The sequence below is a fragment of the Pseudorasbora parva genome, chromosome 22 (assembly GCF_024679245.1).
Source record: "Pseudorasbora parva isolate DD20220531a chromosome 22, ASM2467924v1, whole genome shotgun sequence".
Classification (NCBI taxonomy): domain Eukaryota; kingdom Metazoa; phylum Chordata; class Actinopteri; order Cypriniformes; family Gobionidae; genus Pseudorasbora; species Pseudorasbora parva.
Window position 1 is genome coordinate 12,616,137 of NC_090193.1, and position 21,131 is coordinate 12,637,267.

Here is a 21,131-nt window from a genome sequence, read left to right on the forward strand (position 1 = left end):
AAGTGATGAGTATTTTTTTGAGCAAAAAAAAAGGCTTATATAGTGATTGACCAATTTCAAACTCATGCTTTATAAAGCTTCTGAGTTTTTTTAATCAGTTTATCGAATCAGAGATTCGAATCACCAAAGTCATATGATTTCAGCAGTTTTGAGTTGGAGGTTAGGACACGTGATCCCAATCATGAATCGATACACAATCGATACGCAGGCTTTACGCAGCGGTGTTCCGAAGGCGAACAAAGGTCTTACGGGTGTCGAACGAAATGAGGGTAAGTAATTAATGACAGAATTTTCATTTTTGAGTGAACTAACCCTTTAACTGGTAGATGGCTTTGGTTATTTTGGAAATGATCCGGCTGCATCTACATTTACATTCAATCATTTAGCAGACGCTTTTATCCAAAGTGACTTACAAAAAGGGGAGAGCAATAGAAGCAACGAAACAAACAAGGCCAACAACTTGCAAGAGCTGTAAGAATTCTCCTCAGTTAATCGAGCACAGTACACAAACTTTTTTTTTTGCACAGTACACAAACACATCTGTGTTCTTTAATTTGTACTTTGTCAGTAGATCCTGCATAGAGTTCCCCACTCCCATCATTTTATGGGATTGCGCTCTCACGTTTAGTAAATCTGGCCCTAAGAAAAACCTGACTCCTAAAGATATGATCTATTTAAGATTAAAGTTTGGAAATATCCTGAATATTCACCACTATCAGCTTATGCTGAAATCGGCCTTCATAATGGCCAGATGCTAATGCTAAGTCTTGATCTCTTTGTATCCCATTTGCCAGGTTTCTTTTTCTTTTCGGGATTATTTTATCAAAAACATGATGCTTTTGCTGCCTCCTAAGCATTTGTATTTCCATGAGGAAATGCAAATCTAGTTTTTATTAATATCAGTACCCAGGCCTAGTTATGTTTCTCAAGGGAATTTAAATAAATACAAGGAGTGGTAAAAAGATATCTAGGGAGGAGAACGGAGCAGAACAGATGGCTGTGAGAAAGAGGAGCAGGAGGATGGGCGAGCGACATCTCACCCCTCACTTGCTCTGCTGACAGCTCCCCTCCTCCACCTCCTCCCTAGTGCAAAGCGAGCTGGGTAATTTTACTTGTGTACATTCCAGCCCCAGGCGGCACTCAGTAATAAGCATGGAACAGAAGCACAGGTAAATAAATCTGTGTGATGAAGCACCACACACCACAAGGATGACAAGTACCTCCACTACTGACTCCAAACAGCATTTCAGTATCTGCTACAGTGCGCAGCTCAAATGAAGATGTTCATTTTGGGATCTAACAAAAAAAAAAGACTCAACATGTCCTAGAAGTGAAACATCCCAAGGCAAACTATTTTTAACAATACAATATGGATGTTGGTGTGGTTCTTAAGCATTAACAAAAAAAGTAAATCCAGACTTTTTTCCCCAAACAATGGAAAAACGTTCCAGGACATTTTGTAATCAAGCCTCACTGCATATGAGAGGAATAACGTCATCTTAGAAAACGAAACACTCTGAACAACACAACAGACCTTCATATTCAAGGACGCTTCTGCTCGCCAGGGTACCTGGGGTTTGGTGGAGGCTGGGGGCAGTGTTGGGGGATGCTCGTTGATTGCCGTGGTTACCAAAATGGGGGAGAGATGGGAGGGAGCTTCAGTGAGTGGAGCATTGTCGTAATTGGGCGGGGAGGTGTAAAGACCATCCTCAAATGCATTCATGTCCTTCAACAAGGAGCCTAATTCTGGTTCAGGGTCATAGAGATCCCCTAAGAGAAAAAGAGAGAGAAACTATAGTTGATTTGGATCAAATTAGCATGTAAAGTTCAGACCTTGCAAACGTCTCAAATGGCTACTTCTTTACACAGAAACATACCCATTTCTATTCTGTTATTCCATATAGGGCGATTTGGGCACCTGAGGGCTTTATTGTTTAATATATAAAATTTTGTACACGTACACTACCGGTCAAAAGTTTGGAATAATTATTTTTTTGAAAGTCTCTAATGCTCACCAAGCCTGCATTTCTTTGATTAATAACACTGTAAAACATAAATATTTTACAATTTAAAATAACTGTTGTCTTATTTTAATGCATTTTATCATTTTATTTATTCCTCTGATGTCAAAGCTGAAGTTTCAGCATCAGCACTCCAGTCTTCAGTTTCACATGATCCTTCAGAAATATTTTTAATATGCTGAGTTGGGCATAGAATTAAAAGAATTCTGAAAAAAAAAAAAAAATACCAGAATAATATATATATTACCGTTTTCACAAAACTATTAAGCATTTTCTGAAGGATCATGCGACTGATGACTGTAAAGGCTGCTGCCATCACAGATTCCTGAGCACATTTTCAAAACAGAAACCAATCACAATACTACTGTTTTTACTGTTTTATTGATCAGAAAAAAAAAATCCAAATAAAAAATACTAATGATTCCAAGGGGCCCTATCATACACTTGGCGCAATGCGATGCAGTTTAATTTTTTGCTTCAGCGCCACATTGTTTAAATAGCAAATGCACTCTGAAAACGAGGTGTGTTCAGGAACATTTTTGGCGCGTGGCTCTTTTGAGGCAACTGAAAACAAGTGTACCATTGACCAACAAAAATTGTTTTTTGCTATATTTTGTATATATTTTGTACTTAAAGGTATGTGGTGTGTAGTGTGTAGAATATATAGCCTGTACTACACACCACTGTAGGAGGTGTGTAGTATTTATGAGGATCTATTGACAGAAATACAATATAATACATAACGTCTCGGGTTATGAATATAACCCATGTTCCCTGAGAGGGAACGAGACACTGCGTCATCGTAGATGACACATCGGGGAACGCCCTCGGCGTGACGCTGCTGAGTTCATATCAAAAAAGTCCAATCTTGATTGGTGTTGCGTAATGACGTAACGAGTGACGGCATACCCGGAGGTATAAAGGGACGCCGGCACAAGCAAACGCAGCTTACTGCTATGAAGCGGGCCGCTCTGTAGATAGGCGGGGCTACGAGACGCAGTGTCTCGTTCCCTCTCAGGGAACATGGGTTATATTCATAACCCGAGACGTTCCCTTTATCGAGGGAACTCGCACTGCGTCATCGTAGATGACACATCGGGGAACGAGTACCCACTAGTCCTCGCCTATCTTGCACCCCATGACATGAACCGGAGTGCATAATCAGGGGGCGAGCACCCTAGCGCCTGGCGTCGCCGGGAGGTGCAGACTATAGTACCTCACGAAGGTATGCGGTGTGGCCCACCCAGCCGCCTCGCAAATCTCTTGTAGAGAAGCTCCGGAAAGGAGGGCTACCGAGGAGGCCATGCCCCTGGTAGAATGAGCCCTCACGGCTATAGGTGAAGGCAAGTTGCGCACCTGATAGGCCGTGGCTATTGCCTGGACAATCCAGTTACTAATTGTCTGTTTCGCTGCAGGCAGCCCCTTCCTAGGTGGACCAAAGCACACTAACAACTGGTCTGACTTCCTCCATTGGGCAGACCTCTCTAAATAAATCCTCAATGCCCGCACCGGGCAGAGGAGGTGAAGCCTGCCCTCATCTGCCGTCACATGAGGCGGGGGATGAAAAGCCTGGAGAACCACCGACCGTACCGCATTAGACGGTACCTTGGGGACGTATCCCGGGGTCGGCCGCAAGATAGCTTTCACGTTGCCTGGGGCAAACTCCAAGCAATTGGGTGTTACAGCCAATGCCTGAAGGTCCCCCACCCTCCTCAGAGAGGTGATGGCTAAGAGAAAAGCTACCTTAAGCGTGAGGTTCTTGGCCTCAGCCAACTCCAGCGGTTCGAAGGGGGCCTCAACCAACCCTTCGAGAACCACTGCCAGATCCCACGCAGGGATCCTAGAACGAGCCACAGGTCTCATCCTCCGCGCTCCTCGGAGGAACCGTACAACCAGATGGTGCCTCCCCAGAGGTCCTTCACCTAATGGTGCGTGGAAAGCTCCTATCGCTGCCACATACACCTTAAGTGTGGACGGGGTAAGCCCGGCGGAAAACCGATCTTGCAGAAACTCCAGTACTGAAGCCACAGCGCAGTTCACTGGGTCTACTTCACGGTCTCTACACCATATGGAGAACACTCTCCACTTCAAGTTGTACAGCTTCCTGGTGGAAGGAGCCCTGGAGCTGAGTATAGTCTCCACGACACCTGCTGACAGCCCTTCCTCTATGAGCTCTGCCCCCTCAGGGGCCAAGCCCACAGGTTCCATAACTCTGGCTGGGGGTGAAATATCGAGCCCCCCGCCTGAGTCAACAGATCCCTCCTCAGAGGAATCTGCCATGGAAGGTCGTCTAGCAGGTCCATAATGTCGGAGAACCATACCCTGGTCGGCCACCGGGGTGCTATCAGAAGCAGGCGAATGCCTTCCCGGCGAACCCGCTCCAGAACTCCCGGGAGCAGAGCAATCGGGGGAAATGCGTACAGACGCAGCCTCGGCCACGCCTGTGACATGGCATCCAGGCCCAACGGAGCCGGATGCCTGAGGGAGAACCAAAGTGGACAGTGGGTCGTCTCTCGAGACGCAAACAAATCCACTTCCATTCGGCCAAACCTCTCGCATATGGCCTCCACCACCTCTGGATGGAGACGCCACTCCCCGGGCCTCAGCCCCTGCCTCGACAGGATGTCTGCTCCCTGGTTCTGGTCCCCCGGGATATAAACTGCCCTGAGAGAAGACAGTTTCCCGTGGGACCACAGGAGGACCTGATGCGCCAGTCTGTACAGAGGGCGCGATCTCAGACCCCCCTGATGATTTAGATACGATACCACGGCAGTGTTGTCGGATCGTATCAGGACATGGTGGCCGCGAAGGTCCTCGAGAAAACTCCTCAGAGCTTTCCAGACAGCCAGCATCTCTAGGCAGTTGATGTGCCATGAAGCATGCTGGGCTGTCCAAGGACCTCTCGCCCCTCGGCCTTCCATGACCGCGCCCCAACCAGTAAGGGATGCATCTGTTGAAACGGTTTTCCGGCAACACGATGCTCCCAATACTAGCCCCAGGGACAGAAACCAAGGTTTCTTCCATATAACCAGGGAACGAATGCATTTGCGCGTTACCCTGATCATACGAAAGGGATTCCCCTTCGGAGAAAACCCCTTGGTTCTCAGCCACCACTGTAGCGGTCTCATGTGGAGCAGGCCGAGCGGAATCACACTGGACGCTGCTGCCATGAGACCCACCAGTCTCTGGAACTGTTTGACAGTGATGCTGTGGCCCAACCTTATACTTGAGACCTCCGCCCGTATGGTCTCGATACGTGCGGGTGACATGTGTGCCCGCATCGTTACCGAGTCCCACACAATTCCCAGGAACGCAATTCTCTGGGAGGGCGTCAACGTGCTCTTTTTCGCGTTGAGTCTCAACCCCAAACACCTCATGTGTGCTAGAACAGCATCTCGATGCCGAACTGCCATATCGTACGACCTGGCCATGATCAACCAGTCGTCGATATAATTCAGTACCCGGATGCCCTGGAGTCTTAGCGGAACCAGGGCTGCATCCATGCACTTCGTGAAGGTGCGAGGTGACAAGGCTAGGCCAAAGGGAAGGACCCGATATTGGAACGCTTCGCCCCCGAAAGCGAACCTCAGGAACTTCCTGTGACTGGGAAGGATGGAAATATGGAAGTAAGCGTCCTTTAGATCTATCGTGACGAACCAGTCCTCGAACTGGATCTGACTCACGATAACAGGAATGGTTAGCATCCTGAACCTGTATCTCCTCAGAGACCGATTCAGAAGCCTGAGATCTAATATTGGACGCAACCCCCCATCCTTCTTGGGGACTATGAAGTACCGGCTGTAGAACCCGACCTCCCTTTCTGGCGGGGGGACCCTTTCTATCGCCCCTTTTTCCAGCAGAGAGCGTACTTCCTGCCCCATTACCCCCACCTGCTCGGGACCGACCACTGTCCAGACTATCCCCCCAAATTTCGGGGGGGGGGAACTCTGAACTGCAGTCTGTATCCCCGTTCTACAGTGCGCAGGGCCCACACAGAGATATTCGGAAGGCATGACCATGCGCCGAGATACTCTGATAAGGGGACCAGCCTCTCGAGGCTGGTCTGGGGTATCAACCGAACCTCTGCCTCGACCCCCTGAAGCGGATAACCGGCAGGGACTAATCGAGGCAGATTTTCGGTGTGTGAACGCAGTCGCTGCTCTGCCGCAGATTTTATATGTGCTGGCCAGAGCCGCGCGCGAACATGGGGAAACGACGTGGTCCGGAGCCTTTTTGACTGCGAGAGCACAACATCGATTTCCCGAGAGCCTCGGGGGGAGAACGACCTCGGTCGCTCCGCCCCGTGGGGGACAGCTCTCAGCGGTCCTGCCGCAGCTAGGACCGCTTGGAAGCCTTCTTGGCCTGAATAACCTCCCTCAGGTCGGTCTTCGGCTTTGAAGACTTCCCGCGAGAGCGTCGCTTCTTCTGCCAAGCTCCCTCAGGAGGGGCACGAGAAGCGACGCTCTGCTTCTGCACCTCACGGTGCGAGGAGCCCTCTGCTGGCCGAGACTGCCCGCTCGAGGCAGCCTTGCTGGAGGAGCCCCAGCGGCGAGGGATGAACTGGCTGAGAGCGGCCGCCTGCTTTTTCACCTCCTGAAACCTCTCGACGACGTTGCTCACAGCGCCGCCGAAAAGGCCAGAAGGCGAAACCGGGGAATCAAGGAGAAAGTGTCTGTCTCTCTCCCTGATCCCCGACAGGTTCAGCCAGAGATGCCTCTCCGCGCACACCAAACCCGCCATGGAGCGGCCGATATCACGGGCCGCTTGTTTGGTGACACGAAGAGACAAATCCGCTGCCTTCCTCAGCTCAGTCACATCCTCCGGAGAGGGACCCTCGCCCTCATCGAGCTCCTTCAGCAAGTCCGCTTGGTAGGCCTGCAGAACCGCAAGAGTGTGCAGGCACCCACCAGCGCGACCAGCCGCACTATATGCCCTCGCCACCAGCTTCGAAGTCTCTCGGCATGGTTTCGAGGGCAATGCCGGGGTCTTCAATGAAGCTGCTGTCTCGGGAGAGAGGTGGCCCGCGAGCGCCTCTTCTACCCTCGGCAGCGCAACATATCCCTTCTCAGACGCTCCCAGCACGTTAGCGAAGTCAAGTGCAGGGGGCGTAGTCAAACGTGCTGAGAAGGGTTTCTCCCACGCCCTGCACAGCTCACTGTGCAGGTCGGGGAAAAACGGCAGACCCCGGCGTGGAGGCTGGGCTCGACGCTTGAAGAAGCGCTCGTCCAGCTTGCTTGGCGGCTGGACGTGCACTTCCTCTTGTGGCCAATCTAAGCTCAGCTTGGCCACAGCGTGAGTCAAGACCTCCACGAGCTCCTCCATAGCCTGCGAGTGGGGTGGCGACTGCCCCACTGCGCCTGCTTCGGTGCTCATTGTCAACGACCCCTCGGAATCGGACAGCATGAGCACCTGATCCTCCGCCTCGCGGGAAGAAGCCGCAGCGCGGGCTTCCACACGTGGCGGAAGATCCTCTGAATCGTCAGAGGAAGAGAGAGATGCCTCAACATTCCCTAATCCCGCTGACAGATCCAGCTGCGAGCCCCACGACCTGCGGCGCCGCTCTGCCTCGGCAACAGCGGGCCCAGAACCGCGAGGCTCGCCAAAGACCGCCAGCCGCGAGCGCAGTACTCTCAGCGGCAGCTTATCACATTCGCCACAAGCCGCTCCCTCGAGAGCGGCCCGGGCGTGCTGCACGCCGAGACACTGCACACAGAGCTGGTGTGTGTCCGTGCCCGAAATAAAGCGCGGACAGGGAGGCACACACCGTCTGAACTGCTCGCTCGCCATATCTAATGATATAATAAGCCCTACGGGACAAACAACACCAAATAGACAGACAGAACACAGAGCGCGACCGCTGAAAGCAGGAAGCTGCGTTTGCTTGTGCCCTTTATACCTCCGGGTATGCCGTCACTCGTTACGTCATTACGCAACACCAATCAAGATTGGACTTTTTTGATATGAACTCAGCAGCGTCACGCCGAGGGCGTTCCCCGATGTGTCATCTACGATGACGCAGTGCGAGTTCCCTCGATAAAGGGAACTATGTTTTCGCTGGTGTATAAAGACCTTACATAAAGACTCATTGATTATGTTTTTATTACCTTAGAATGAGCCATTTCAATCTTCATACACCACGGGTCCCCTTACAGTAAAATCGACATTTTGCACCGCCATGTTTCTACAGAAGCATTAAACAGACAAACTGCTCTTCAGAGCACTAACTATTTTCTGCTGTCTCAGACAACAACATATTTGTCCAGTGTCGTGTCGGCAACCGTAGGTTCTCTATGCGTTTCGAAAAAGAGGTGTGAGCAGTGGGCGTTTGTAATTTACATCGCTAGATGATGATAAAATGTACAGTTTACCTTTATAAAGGGACGCAGCAGCAGCACACAGACATTTTTAAATATTAAAAATCTAAAAAAGTCTTACAATATTAAAAGTCTTTCCGCTCACAAATTCTGCCATATAAATAGCGAATCAGCCATGGTAAGCGCAACTGCCATTTAAAGGGAATGGGAGATGAGACTCTGATTGGTTTGTTGCACATTATGCCCAAAACACAACCATGACTCATTATGAGACTAGATACAACCCTTTTGGACCATGTACCTTGCGCGGCGACCCATTTTTCCATCATTAAATCAAAAGTGGATTCGGACAGACGAGTGCACCTGCGCCATGCGCTCAGATCGTTAAAATAGAGCCCCAAATGTTTGAACGGTAATGTATAGTGTTTAATCTGAGACCTGTTCTTTAATTGTGGCTTAAAGCTGAATGTGTGCTTAGCTGGATATATTTTATATAGCTTGGGATAAATCTTATACCTACCTTCCAGTGAACAGAGTACAAAAATATATATATTTTAAATGCACTATGTTTTTTTTATTAATGTTTTTGTGCACTATATTCCATTATAAAGATGTTAAATTTAAGTTGACAGAAACTTTTCCATTCTCTGCAGCTGTCGACTCATTCCCCATACATCATCTTCAAACAGCATGGCACATTCGGCCATGACGTTACAATGTTGCCATTATAATGCATTATTTGAACATAAAGGTCTGTGCATTTGTTTAAAAGGTAGTTGATTCTGAATGGTGTGGTACTCACTATCAGGTGTCTGTTAGATGAGAGCGCTCGAGTAGCGGACTGAATAAATCATGTCATTCACACTCACAGTAAAAAAAAGTTTGAACAAGGCTCAGTAAAATGTTGAATAGATGCATTACCAATAACTCTTTGTGCTCTAAACCATTTCATTGTGGAGCATGGTACGCTCATGACTCAACAAAAATTATGTTCGCTTTAAAGCGCATCATCATGCGCCACAAAAGTGTTTTTGTGCCACTCTGCAAAATCAGTTTAGCCTTTTATATTTTTTCCCATCTTATCCATCATGTATGCTGTCCTTTCAATCAGATTTGTTCTTTTTGCCTGGATGTTTACATAATAATAATAAAACTAAATGCAACATCAGAGAACCATGAACATGTGAGTGTGTTGTTATATTATTACATAAATCTTCGTTTAAAATCTCAGGGGTTTCTTCAAGAAAATATATATTTTTTTTATCAAAAGGGTTCGCCTGACAAAATGAGTTTGGGAATCCCTGCCACAGAATAAAGAAAGTCATACAGGTCTGGAGCAATATGTGGCTGAGCAACTGTTAACAGAATTGTCATTTTCTGTGAACAATACCTTTAACCTTTCTTTGTAGAATGTAAAATCTTATCTGGCTAACTAAGCAAGTCCAAAAAATTGTATTACCTTTAGCGCGACCTTTGTCTCTTTTGCCTCCCTGCTTTCTGTGCTCAGCCAGATGCCTGTGGCCATGTCTCCTGCCCTTACGATTGAATTCTCCCTCTGGAGGGTGATTTCCTCGCCGCATATGAGCAGGACCCCTGACGTCATCATGAACCTCTGCCCTCATACTGTCTCCAGGCCCCATCTCCAGCCTTACAGGACTCAGGCCCTCTAGACTTGTCCCATCATCCTCTATTTGGTCAACAGGCCTTCGAGAGAGCAGCCCAGCATTATCCCTGTCTTTACGTGACCAGTGTCTTCTTCGCTGGCTTTCGCCCAGAAGCCCCATGTCAGGGTCTGGCTTGGAGTAAGTGGTGGAGGTGGAAGACCTAGTCACACTCTGTTCGGCATTTTCAGATGGGATCTCAGAGCTGTGCGAGGTGTGGGTCAGTGTGATAAGGAGCAGGGCAAACAGATGACACAAGCCTGGAGTTGCCATCTTCAAACAGAGCGCCACCTGCTGGTTAGGGCAAGATAAGGTCAGCTCAGAAACACAGATAGATACATATTTTGCACTTTAAATATATTTTTGGATCATCATTAGCCAACTATGGTCGCAAGTTCCAACATAGTTCAAAGTGTTGGTGTTTCTCAAAAACATAGTTGAATGTTCGCAGACAGCATTGCAAACTTGTGTGGTTGAATAGATGCTTTATTCCATCTACTTTGGGATTTATTGCCTTTCCTTAAAAAGACAGAAAACTGGTTAACACTGCTGTATGAATGTTTCTAATGCAACATCTGAGGGAAAGACAGCAAATTTGACATCTTTGTTAATTGAAATGTTATCGTGGAGTTTTATATATACAGAGTTTTATATATATATATATATATATATATATATATATATATATATATATATATATATATATATATATATATATATATATATATATATATATGAGGTGGGCATAGATAATTTTTTTATCTAGATTAATCTTGGAACTAATCTAGATTAAAATGTCTCATCTGAATTCTGCCAAAGGCATTTAGAATATGTGTGCTACCCAAATAACAGGTGCATTTTCATGAAGCACTGTAGTCAGTTTAAAAGTCCAATCCGAATGAAAATGCTCCATATAAACACCTCAATCAGAATAAAAATGCCAAAACCAAATTAAATTGTAATTGGTTTGAGAGGTGGGATAAACAATGAACCGATTAAATGAAAAATTTCACCATGTAAATTACCCGATAACTTTTGAGTGTGCGTTGATGTGACGTGTGTGACGTCACGTGTCACTACTAAAGAGCATGCGCTGCTCACACCAGGCTATAATGTTGACAAGACAGGAAAGCAAATTTTTCTGAGATAATGTTGGAATAATGACACAGACATAACCTACACTCTCATCTTGACAGCGTTTGTCCAAGGCACTTTTTACTTCACCTGCATCTGACAGAAGAATTTATTTTTCTGAGATGATTATTACACTTTACAACAAATAAATAGCTTTTATAAAAGTCCTGGTGAGAGTTGCTATGGCAACCGGTAACTCATTCCAGCTGCTGGAGAGGACAGCTTCGACGTTTCTGATGTGCCAGACAAACTGTCACAACATGTCACAAAAAGATTCCCACTGAAAGTCAGTGGTCTATGGTCAGCAAACGTAAAACCCAGATCGGTTTAGATAACATCTCATGTAAACAGTCCACTGCATCTTTCAATCGGAATAACAAAAGAGTGTGTGTTTAGGCGGTACTCAAGAATGAAAGAACTCCTACAGTAAACTAATTCTGCATTGCACAAGGTGCAAACAACCTTAGTCTTGTCGAGGTTTCCATTGGGAAGCTTCTTAAAAAGAAATTTTCCCTGAAGCAAACCTGGCGGCTTCATAACAGCATCCATGGTAGCACACCACGTTTGATGTGGTGGTAATTTCTAGTGATGGGGAGTCGACGTCAAAAGAGTCGATTCCTCGACTCTGAATAACCTCAGAGTCGGGGTTGACTCCAGTACAGGAATTATTGCTGTTGCTGTGTCCGAAATCGCTCTATTTTACTGAATCTCTCATCTAAAGTGCATGGAAGTTGAGTGCACTATAAGCAAGGAGTACGTGAAATGAAGCGGGCCGCGAGGTAATACACTGACGTCGTGTACACCGCGTCACAATGCTGTCGCAGAAACTTTTTCACACATTTGTTTGAGTGCTTACTTTAGAAATAAAAAACAATCACAGCGACTTTAGTTTGTAATTATAGGCTTCCTCCATGCTAGCTTTAGTTTAATTGATGTTGGCTATATATTATTGCAATAAATATAGATTTGGTCCCCATGGTAACCATGTGTTTATTAAGCTAACCAAAAATCATAAAATTATCAAGAAGAAACACATCAATAGTGTGCATTATTTTATGTATAGTATCTTTAACTCACCTTTTAAGACAATGATCATGTGCGTTTAGCTCCATCACTCGACAACATCCTTTTTTGATGATTTTTCCTAGGTTTTGTAGGCCTAATAGATACAGAAATGTTGATAGTCACGAAAGTCATCACTAAATTGGACTAATTTGGATGGCCACGCTAAAAGTGTGCGGTTTTAATAAGAGGATTTTAGGACTTTGTGTTGGGAGGAAATAATTTAAGTGTGTAACAACAGCAATTTTGTCTGATTTCTAACCCTGTATTGATGTAAAGTAAACGGAGTCAAGGAGTCAATTCCATAGACTCCCACAGTGAGAGTCGGGAATTGGAGTCAACTCCAAAAAAACCTGGAATCGAACACCCCTAGTAATTTCACAGTAGGCAAGCAGGTTCGAAGACTCGTTCTCGCCCCCTATAGTGCAATTCCACTAGGTATACATCCGCGCTAAAATATCAAAGTGAAAGTAATCATAGCTTGTGTTAGCCTGGATGCCAGCCGAACTTAGCCCAGCCCACAAAAATTTTAAGTCGGGCAGTTCGGTCTGGCCTCGCTCCATAGAGGAGTAATTATCTCCGAACAGAAACTGTTCGGACCAATGAAATCATCAGGGCGGGCTTTAGACGATGACGGACAGATGAGTAACAGTAACGTAATCATGCACGTCATCAAACGGGCTTGGATTATATTTGTTCGAATCCTAAACGGAGAGCTTGTTTGTATATGCATTCACCTTCACAATTTCTCTAAAAAATGATGATCATGTTGGCTAAGTACTCTGTGTATCATTAAAATCTTTTATTTTTTTACACCGGCAAAGATTGTTTATATCAGTGTGCGTGCAGACAGGGTTGCCAAGTTTTTACAACAAAATCTGCCAACTACTAGCCCTAAACAATAGCTTCTCGGGGGGGTTCTCCGGAAACAAAATGGTGTTTGGGGGGTAAATGTGTGTTATTTTGGCACAAAAAAATGTTATTTTGCTAAAATTCACACTCATGGGTCTATCACATAATAGTCGCTTCAACCCGCGGACATAGAAAACAACCCGCGAAAAATAAATGGACTTGGCAACACAGTGCAGTTGAGCTCTGATGACGTCGCTTCGTTGCTCTGATTGGTTGTAGGTCTATCCAATTGAGGTCTTTCCTGGTTCGGTTGAAACACGCCCCATAATCACAGCCCAATGGAGCAGTATCAGATATTCTGACTAGAACTGAGTATGACCACGTCAGGCTAAGCTTGCGTAGTATAGACCCAGCTCCCAACCCAACTTCAATATATATATATATATATATATATATATATATATATATATATATATATATATATATATACACTCACCTAAAGGATTATTAGGAACACCTGTTTAAACTGATAAAAAAAAAAGATATGACACATTGTTAAAGTAACAACTTTCGACTAACAGATTGGCTTGAAGTTTAAATCATCTCAAGACATCTCAAACCAGAGCATCATAACACACCCACAAACAAACTTACATATTTAAATAATGGCTTTGCTTTGCATTGCTTTGACATGAAATAAACAAGAGCTCAAAGGCAACCTAAATGTGTTGAGAAAACTTGCCAGACTAAATATCATGTTTGGATTCCCACTAGGCAAAGAATAAGAGGATCCAAAGGAGGAATCTTTCCTCTGGTGGCATATCAAAGTCAAGCATATGAGGAGGTTCTTACCATGCATCTCACCATGCAAATCAGTGACATGGTTCTTACTTTGATCATCCGAGGTCTCCTCTCATCCTCAGATGCTCCCCTTAGTAAATCTGGCCCCTTCACTCTGTCTTTTGTCCCTGAGAGCTGCTCACATTGCCTCAAACAGCAGGCATCGATCCCTGCATTCAAGACTGTCACCAGATGTACTGATACAAACATGCTAACTACATCTAAGATGTCTTTATATTTCTGATGATTTGTCATGTTTCTGATGATGGAGTAAGGTTTCCACTGATGTTAACAAGCTTACTGACTTTATTTGCAAATGAAAAAGAGAGCAAAAGAAATTTGCCTATAAGTAACTTGACGCTAAAGACAACTGTTTGTGCCAATTGGATTTTGCATTAAATGTAAAAATTGTGACGATATTTACTAGGAATGTGCCCAGAGCCCTTATTTGAAAGGCATGGTTAATAATTTCAAATTTAATTAAAAAAAAAAATTAAGAATAATAGAAACAAATATTTTTTTGATGCAGTCACAAGCAGATACACTGCATGCTGATTTCCTATAAGGGCTGTGCTGAAAGAAATATGCAACATACACTATTGACAAATGTATTGGGACACCCCTCTGAATAATTGAATTCCGGTGTTCCAATCACTTCCATAGCTACGTGTATAAAATCAAGCACCTATAGGCATGCAGACAAGCATTTGTGAAAGAATGGATTGCTTCTTTTAGAAGTTCAGTGAATTTAACCGTGATAGGTTGCCACTTGTGCAATAAGGCAAGTTTCTTCATTACTAAATGTTATACGGTCAACTGTTGGTATTATAATAGTGGTGTTATTACGAAGTGCAAGTAATTGGGAAGAACATCAATTTAGCCATGATGTGGTAGGCCATGTAAAATCACAGAGCGGGGTCAGCGCATGCTGAGGCGCACAGTGTGCAGAAGTCTGCAACTTTCTGCAGAGTTAATAGCTACTGAAAGGGGGATTCTGAAATCCACTGCCGCTTCAATATACCTGTATATATGGCCTGTTGTTGTACTGCATCTCTGAGCATTTTCCTGGTTCTTGTATCTTTTTGTATCTCCTGGTTCATGTATCTTAAAATCCTGTTTTTGGATTTTTGGGATGCAGTGATACCAGGGGCCTATTGCACAAAACTAGGATAATGGATTAAGCTGGGATATCTTGGTGATCCTGGCTCAATTTACCCACTAATATATAGTTATCTTTCGTTATCTTTATCGTTCTTGGTGTGAGTGTGCCTTCAGGGTACGTTTACACAACAGAGTACTAAATTTTGCATCAGATGAAAAGATCACCAAGATATCCCGTCTTAATCCCTTACCCTAGTTTTGTGCAATAGGCCCCAGTTGATTACCTGAACGTGCTCCCGGACTTTTTTAATAAAACGTTATTAGGATGGATTGGAGATTTCGGCGGTTTATACATAGTGCAATGTCTGGCCAAGTGGCCATGAAACTATTTATAAACAAAAACTACTGAATTACAGTGGTCTGCTGAAAGCTCTCTTCCTGCCTTAGATTGTGCTATGTGGCTGTTTTATGAACCAACGCATTTTGTTGTCAAGCAGTAGGAGATATCACAGCGTATATAACTGCTATTGCAGCAACATTTAATTGTTTTCATGCAGAAAGTAAAATTCTTATTATTTTAATTATCAATGCAATAAATTAACAGATTTTTCTGACTGAATATGTGAGTGTGTATCTATCTTTTTAATCATATTTTACAAACTTACTATTCTTTATATTACATTTTACATATTACTATTACATTTCTTTATATGTAAAAGGTTTGAAAATATTATTGTGTGGACCCATTGTTCATGTGGGCTGTCTGAATAAATGAACATCCCAATCTGTACAGTTTCCACATATTAAAAAAGGCTCCAAAAATACTTTTGCCGCCCTTAAGACGCATATAAAAAAAAATCAGAAGAGAATTTCATTGCCTTTGTGACTGGAGAGCACATTAAGAAGACAAACCTTGGAATGCTGCACCATCTCACACCCTTATTGCCTTTTAATTGGTATCTCAGTGCTATGATTTAGGTAATGAATCAAGCTCAATGAAATAAAGCAGGATTTAATGAGAGTCTGGTAGAACTGGTAATAGAAAGAGTTTGATATGCCATGGTTTATATTATACATCTTTCACTTTCTTAATCGGATTAAAATTGTCTTGCATGCAAACACAGGAGGATTTAGGACAACTTTCTCCCACCAATCTTTGCCATGTACGTTCATCTTTTTTTAGGAGCTACAGTGGCACTAGAATATTGTATTGCTTTACAAATCTTTTCTATATATTGATCAGACTTTTAGTTAAGTAATATAACTATGAAACATAACCTAAAAACAACACAACTCATTAGAAAAATGTGCCTGAGACAACATTTCTAAAAAGAGTGGCACTAAATGGTTCTATAGAGTGCAGTAGCCAGGGCCGGCGCGTGCCTATAGGCGAACTAGGCAGCCGCCTAGGGCGGCAGCTCAGCCACGGCGGCAAGAGAGAGAGAGAAGGCGAGAGAGCGAAAGCGAGAGAGAGAATTTTTTTAATTTTTTTAATTTATTTGTTAGTTTTACATTAGGTAGGTTACAATTATCGCACTTAAATTAACAGCATTACCCCCACTCCATTAGTATAAATTTAAATTAACTTTTTTAGAATAATTTAGAATAAAAATTCCAGCCCGCCCGCCCGGCCGCGCCCTGCCCCCACCCCACTTAGAGCGGCATCAAATAGTATATGCGTGCAAAATACGTTAATGTATATATAAATATGTCAAAACGAATAAAATTATCTGGTCATGAGTACAAAAGACGACGGCTTTTAAAAGAGCAAGCATTGGAGAAACAAAGAGGCTCCTTTTTGAAATTCATCGGAAGTCAAGAGGACAGCATAATAAAAATCAGCAGCGACCATGCTAATGAGAGCGAAGGTTTGGACGTTGGTAGTAATGTGCTGGAGGAGGCAGACAGCTTAGCCATAACTAGCTCGTCTGATGAGGGACAGACGGAACAGCAGGGAGAAATATTACCCTCAAAAGGTGAGGAAATATGTCACGATCCCGGCAAATGGCCAGCAGTAATAAATCCTGGACTTAATGACACTTTGGTACAGGGAGGGCCACATCAAACCAAAGGAATTATTTTCCCAAAAGACAGTTGGAACAGGAGATTTTCAGAGGCTCATTACAGTCGCACATTAGCTAACGGGGAGAAACTTGACAGACCATGGCTGGTTTATTCGATTAGCAAGGACGCAACGTTTTGCTTTTGTTGTAAACTTTTTTGTGAAAGCGAGAGAAAGTCTGCTCTGGCTAAAGACGGTGTTAAAGACTGGAAAAATCTCTCTAGCATACTGAAATCACACGAGAAGTCAAGTGAACATCTGGAGTGTTTCCATAAATGGAAAGAGCTGGACACAAGGTTGTCCACTCAAAACACAATTGATGCGCAAAATCAGCGTAAAATATTATGCGAAACATTACACTGGCAGCAGGTGTTGGAACGTTTGGTGAGTATTGTGAGAGTAATGGCGATGCAAAACATGGCATTCCGTGGCAGCACAGATCATTTATATGAACATAACAACGGAAATTTCTTGAAACTTGTAGAGACGATTGGACTGTTTGATAGTGTTATGGCAGAGCACATCCGAAGAATACAGTCTAAGGAAACTCATGTTCATTACTTGGGCAAAGAGATTCAAAATGAAATCATAGGAATGCTTGCATCTCAGATTCAGCAGGAAATTCTCAAAATGCTCAAATCAGCCAAATACTTTTCGTTAATCTTAGACTGCACACCTGACGCGAGTAGAACGGAACAGATGACAGTTGTTGTGCGCTTTGTGACAGCACTGGAAAGTTGTGTGGGGGTTAAGGAGCATTTCTTAGAATTCACGCATTTAACGGATTCCACCGGTGCTGGCATGACAGATGTCGTGGTTAAGAAACTTGGCGATCTAGGGATTGACATCATGGATATGAGAGGTCAAGGATACGACAACGGATCAAATATGCGGGGGAAACACAGTGGTGTCCAAAAGAGAGTGCAGGACATAAATCCAAGGGCATTCTATGTCCCGTGCAGTGCTCACTCTCTAAATTTAGTGGTGAATGATGCGGCATCGTGCTGCCTGCAGGCTGTGGAATTCTTTTCAGTGATACAGGAGGTCTACAACTTTTTTGCCGCTTCCACTTCTCGCTGGCAGATTTTAAAACGGCACATAGGTGACAGTGGCCTTACAGTTAAGCCTCTCAGCAATACTAGATGGGAAAGCAGGATTGAAGCACTCAAACCTATTCGTCACCATTTAGGAGATGTTTATGACGCTCTTCTATCAATAGCAGAGGATGATGCCCTGACAGGCGCTTGTGGTGTCAAAGCCAGATGTGAAGCGAGAGGCATTGCGACAAAAATTAAAACGTATCCATTCCTGTGCAGTATCATTACATGGTATGACATTTTATATGAAACAAATATTACCAGCAAGATACTGCAGACAATGAACATTGACATTCCACATGCAACAGAACAGCTAAACGCGACAAAGCAATTCCTTGTGGAATACCGCACAGACAGTAATTTTGACAGAGTGCTGTCCAGCGCAAGACAATTAGCTGATGAGTTGGAAACAGAGGCCGTCTTCCCTCCACAAAGTGCAGCGCGACAACGAAAAAGAAAGAAAATGTTTCCTTATGAAGGAGATGACGCACCTGTCATGGACACAAAACAAAACTACAGGGTGGGCTTCTTTAACCAAGTGCTCGACTGTGCCATCCGTTCGGTGGAAGAGCGCTTTTCGCTGCTTCGAGACCATGGGCGCGTATTTGGATTTTTATATGACATCGCATCTCTCAAAGAAAAGGAGAATACAATAGTTCTTCAGGATTGCTTAAGACTGGAAAAGGCCCTGACTCATGGAGACTCACGGGATGTTGATGGGCATGAATTGTTTGAAGAGCTGACTGCTTTGGGCAGACGCCTGGTTGCTGGATCGAAACCACTGGACGCGCTTAAATTCATCTGTGAAAAAGGGATGGAATCAATTTTTCCAAATGTTTTTATAGCATTGAGAGTGCTTCTCACTCTCCCCGTCACTGTGAGCTCTGGAGAACGCAGTTTCTCAAAGCTTAAACTGATTAAAAATTATCTCCGAAGTACAATGACACAAGACAGACTCAATGGACTAGCAACAATTGCAATTGAGCACGAACTTGCTGAAAACGTTAAACTCGAGGACGCAATCAAAGCGTTTGCCGCCGCGAAAGCCCGACGCGCACGCTTCTGAAATGTAGGCTATTATGTGAATGTGTGTTTGTGTGTATCAGTCAAGAAAAAATCGAAACCTCCAATGAGCTAAAAAGTTGTGTGCATATATTTAGTTTTATTCTGTGCACTGTCTATTATAAAACAGAAATGATATGCAGCTGTTGCACTGTACTTTTTCACGTTACAGAATGAAAAATAAAATCTGAAAACATGCTTGCACGTTTTTATTTTAGTGTAATTTTATAGATAAAGAAAATATTAATTTGTTTACATGCATCTTAAGGATACCTAATTGTGAGTGTGAGGTGGGGGCGGCACGATCGTGCTCTGCCTAGAGCGGCATTTGAGCTAGCGCCGGCCCTGGCAGTAGCCATGACATCAAAACCTGGAACCTGGTTTTTACAGGTTTTGCAAGTGTAATGTTGTACTAGGTGAGCTACAGGACATGATTACTATGTCAGAAAAGCTATATGGAGCTAATCATGTGATGCAAACATCAAAATATATTAGGAAAAGTTGTTGATGTTTTATTGCCGCTACAGTGAACCAACCAGTACTTTATGTATTGGTGTGCATTTTTGCATTGGTATGCATTTGGTGCTTTCTAGATTATCACAAATGCTCTACTGGGTGGTTGCCCTACACGCTTAATAAAACTAACTACAGCTGGTACAAAACACAGCAGCTAGAGTTCTTGCTAGAAGCAGGAAGTATGACCATTTTAGCCTGATTCTGTCAACACTGCAATGGATCCCTGTTAAACAAATTTTAAAATCTTGCTTATTAATTACAAAGCACTAAATGGTTTAGCTCCCCAGTACTTGAGCGAGCTCTTAACGCATTAAGGAAAGCAGTGTTCCTATGGCTGTATGTGCATAAACATTGTATTATTGATAGGACCTGAAAACTTTTCAGTACTATGCTAACAGTGACATGTAATGCCACTTTTTACATTTGCAGAAGCTTTGTTTGGATGCATGTAAAAAAAAAAATACTTTACAGTTTGCAATTAGAATGAATTTACTTGTATTAATGAAACTCAGAGGACATAAACATACTGTAATAGTAGTGTTAATTTTAAAACTGAACTTTTATTGCGCCACAGTCGCTGCTTCCACTTCTTCAGCTCATGTGTATGTGGGGTAACGCAGCGCTGTTGATCATATTAGATATTTGAGTGTGTTGAAGATGTTATAACGTTACTCTGTGCATTCCCCTTTGCAGCTGCTATGAGACATTTGTTGCACACTGCAGTAAGCTAGATTGATATTAGAATATCACATTAATAAATACTGGATGGCTTGTGTTGCTAAATGGCATGCAATTAATTTGAAAACATATTGTATAATGGAGAAAATTGTATTACTGTATTAAAGTACAGTTAGTTTTCTGTCTATAAATGTCCCCAAACAGTTGTTCCTTTGTCTAAAAAAACACATAATAAAGTGTCTTTGGTGTTTCCATGGTTTAAACAAAATAAAAAAGGAAATCAAGGGTGGAGCGGGTATGATGTCATAGATAGGTGGCGCATGGACACGTCCGTGTCCTGGTAAAAAAAAGAAAAAAGAAAAAAGAAAAAAAGGCTTATTTCTCTGGATTTAAACATTCTTTGTAACATTTGGGATGTCAACAACATATATAAGACTGTTCTAGTGCAGGTTTTTGGATATTTTAATCCAAAAATGTTACATATTGTGCCATAATGGCATTGTACATATCAGTTTTAGCATTGTCTTAGTGCTACCATTAGCATTAGTATCAATTAGTGTTTGTATTGAGTTATTGCCCATGCTTTAATAGGATTAGGGGTGTGTTTACATTGTTGATGTCAGCATTAGCATATTTAGGTCTCTCTGAGACTTTCTTCAGTGTGGGAAAGGGGTAGTTTATCAACCTGGCAACCCGCTCAGGCAGCCATTCTACTCTGTGAAGACAGCAGC

The 21,131-nt window shown here is 43.6% G+C and overlaps 1 protein-coding gene across 4 annotated transcripts in view; it reads right to left on the minus strand.

Moving 5' to 3' along the window:
• The window catches only part of draxina (dorsal inhibitory axon guidance protein a), a 51,197-nt gene that overhangs the window by 20,184 nt on the left and 9,882 nt on the right, over positions 1-21,131 (minus strand). For 2 of the 4 annotated variants that reach the window (XM_067431139.1, XM_067431137.1), the window contains 2 exons: positions 9,795-10,290; positions 1,535-1,770 (listed from right to left, as the gene is read on the minus strand). In XM_067431139.1, coding sequence (XP_067287240.1) covers positions 1,535-1,770; positions 9,795-10,269 — 711 coding nt within the window. In that variant the 5' untranslated portion in view covers positions 10,270-10,290. The remainder of the gene's footprint in view (positions 1-1,534; positions 1,771-9,794; positions 10,291-21,131) is intronic. The other 2 variants (XM_067431140.1, XM_067431138.1) reach the window with 2 other exon arrangements.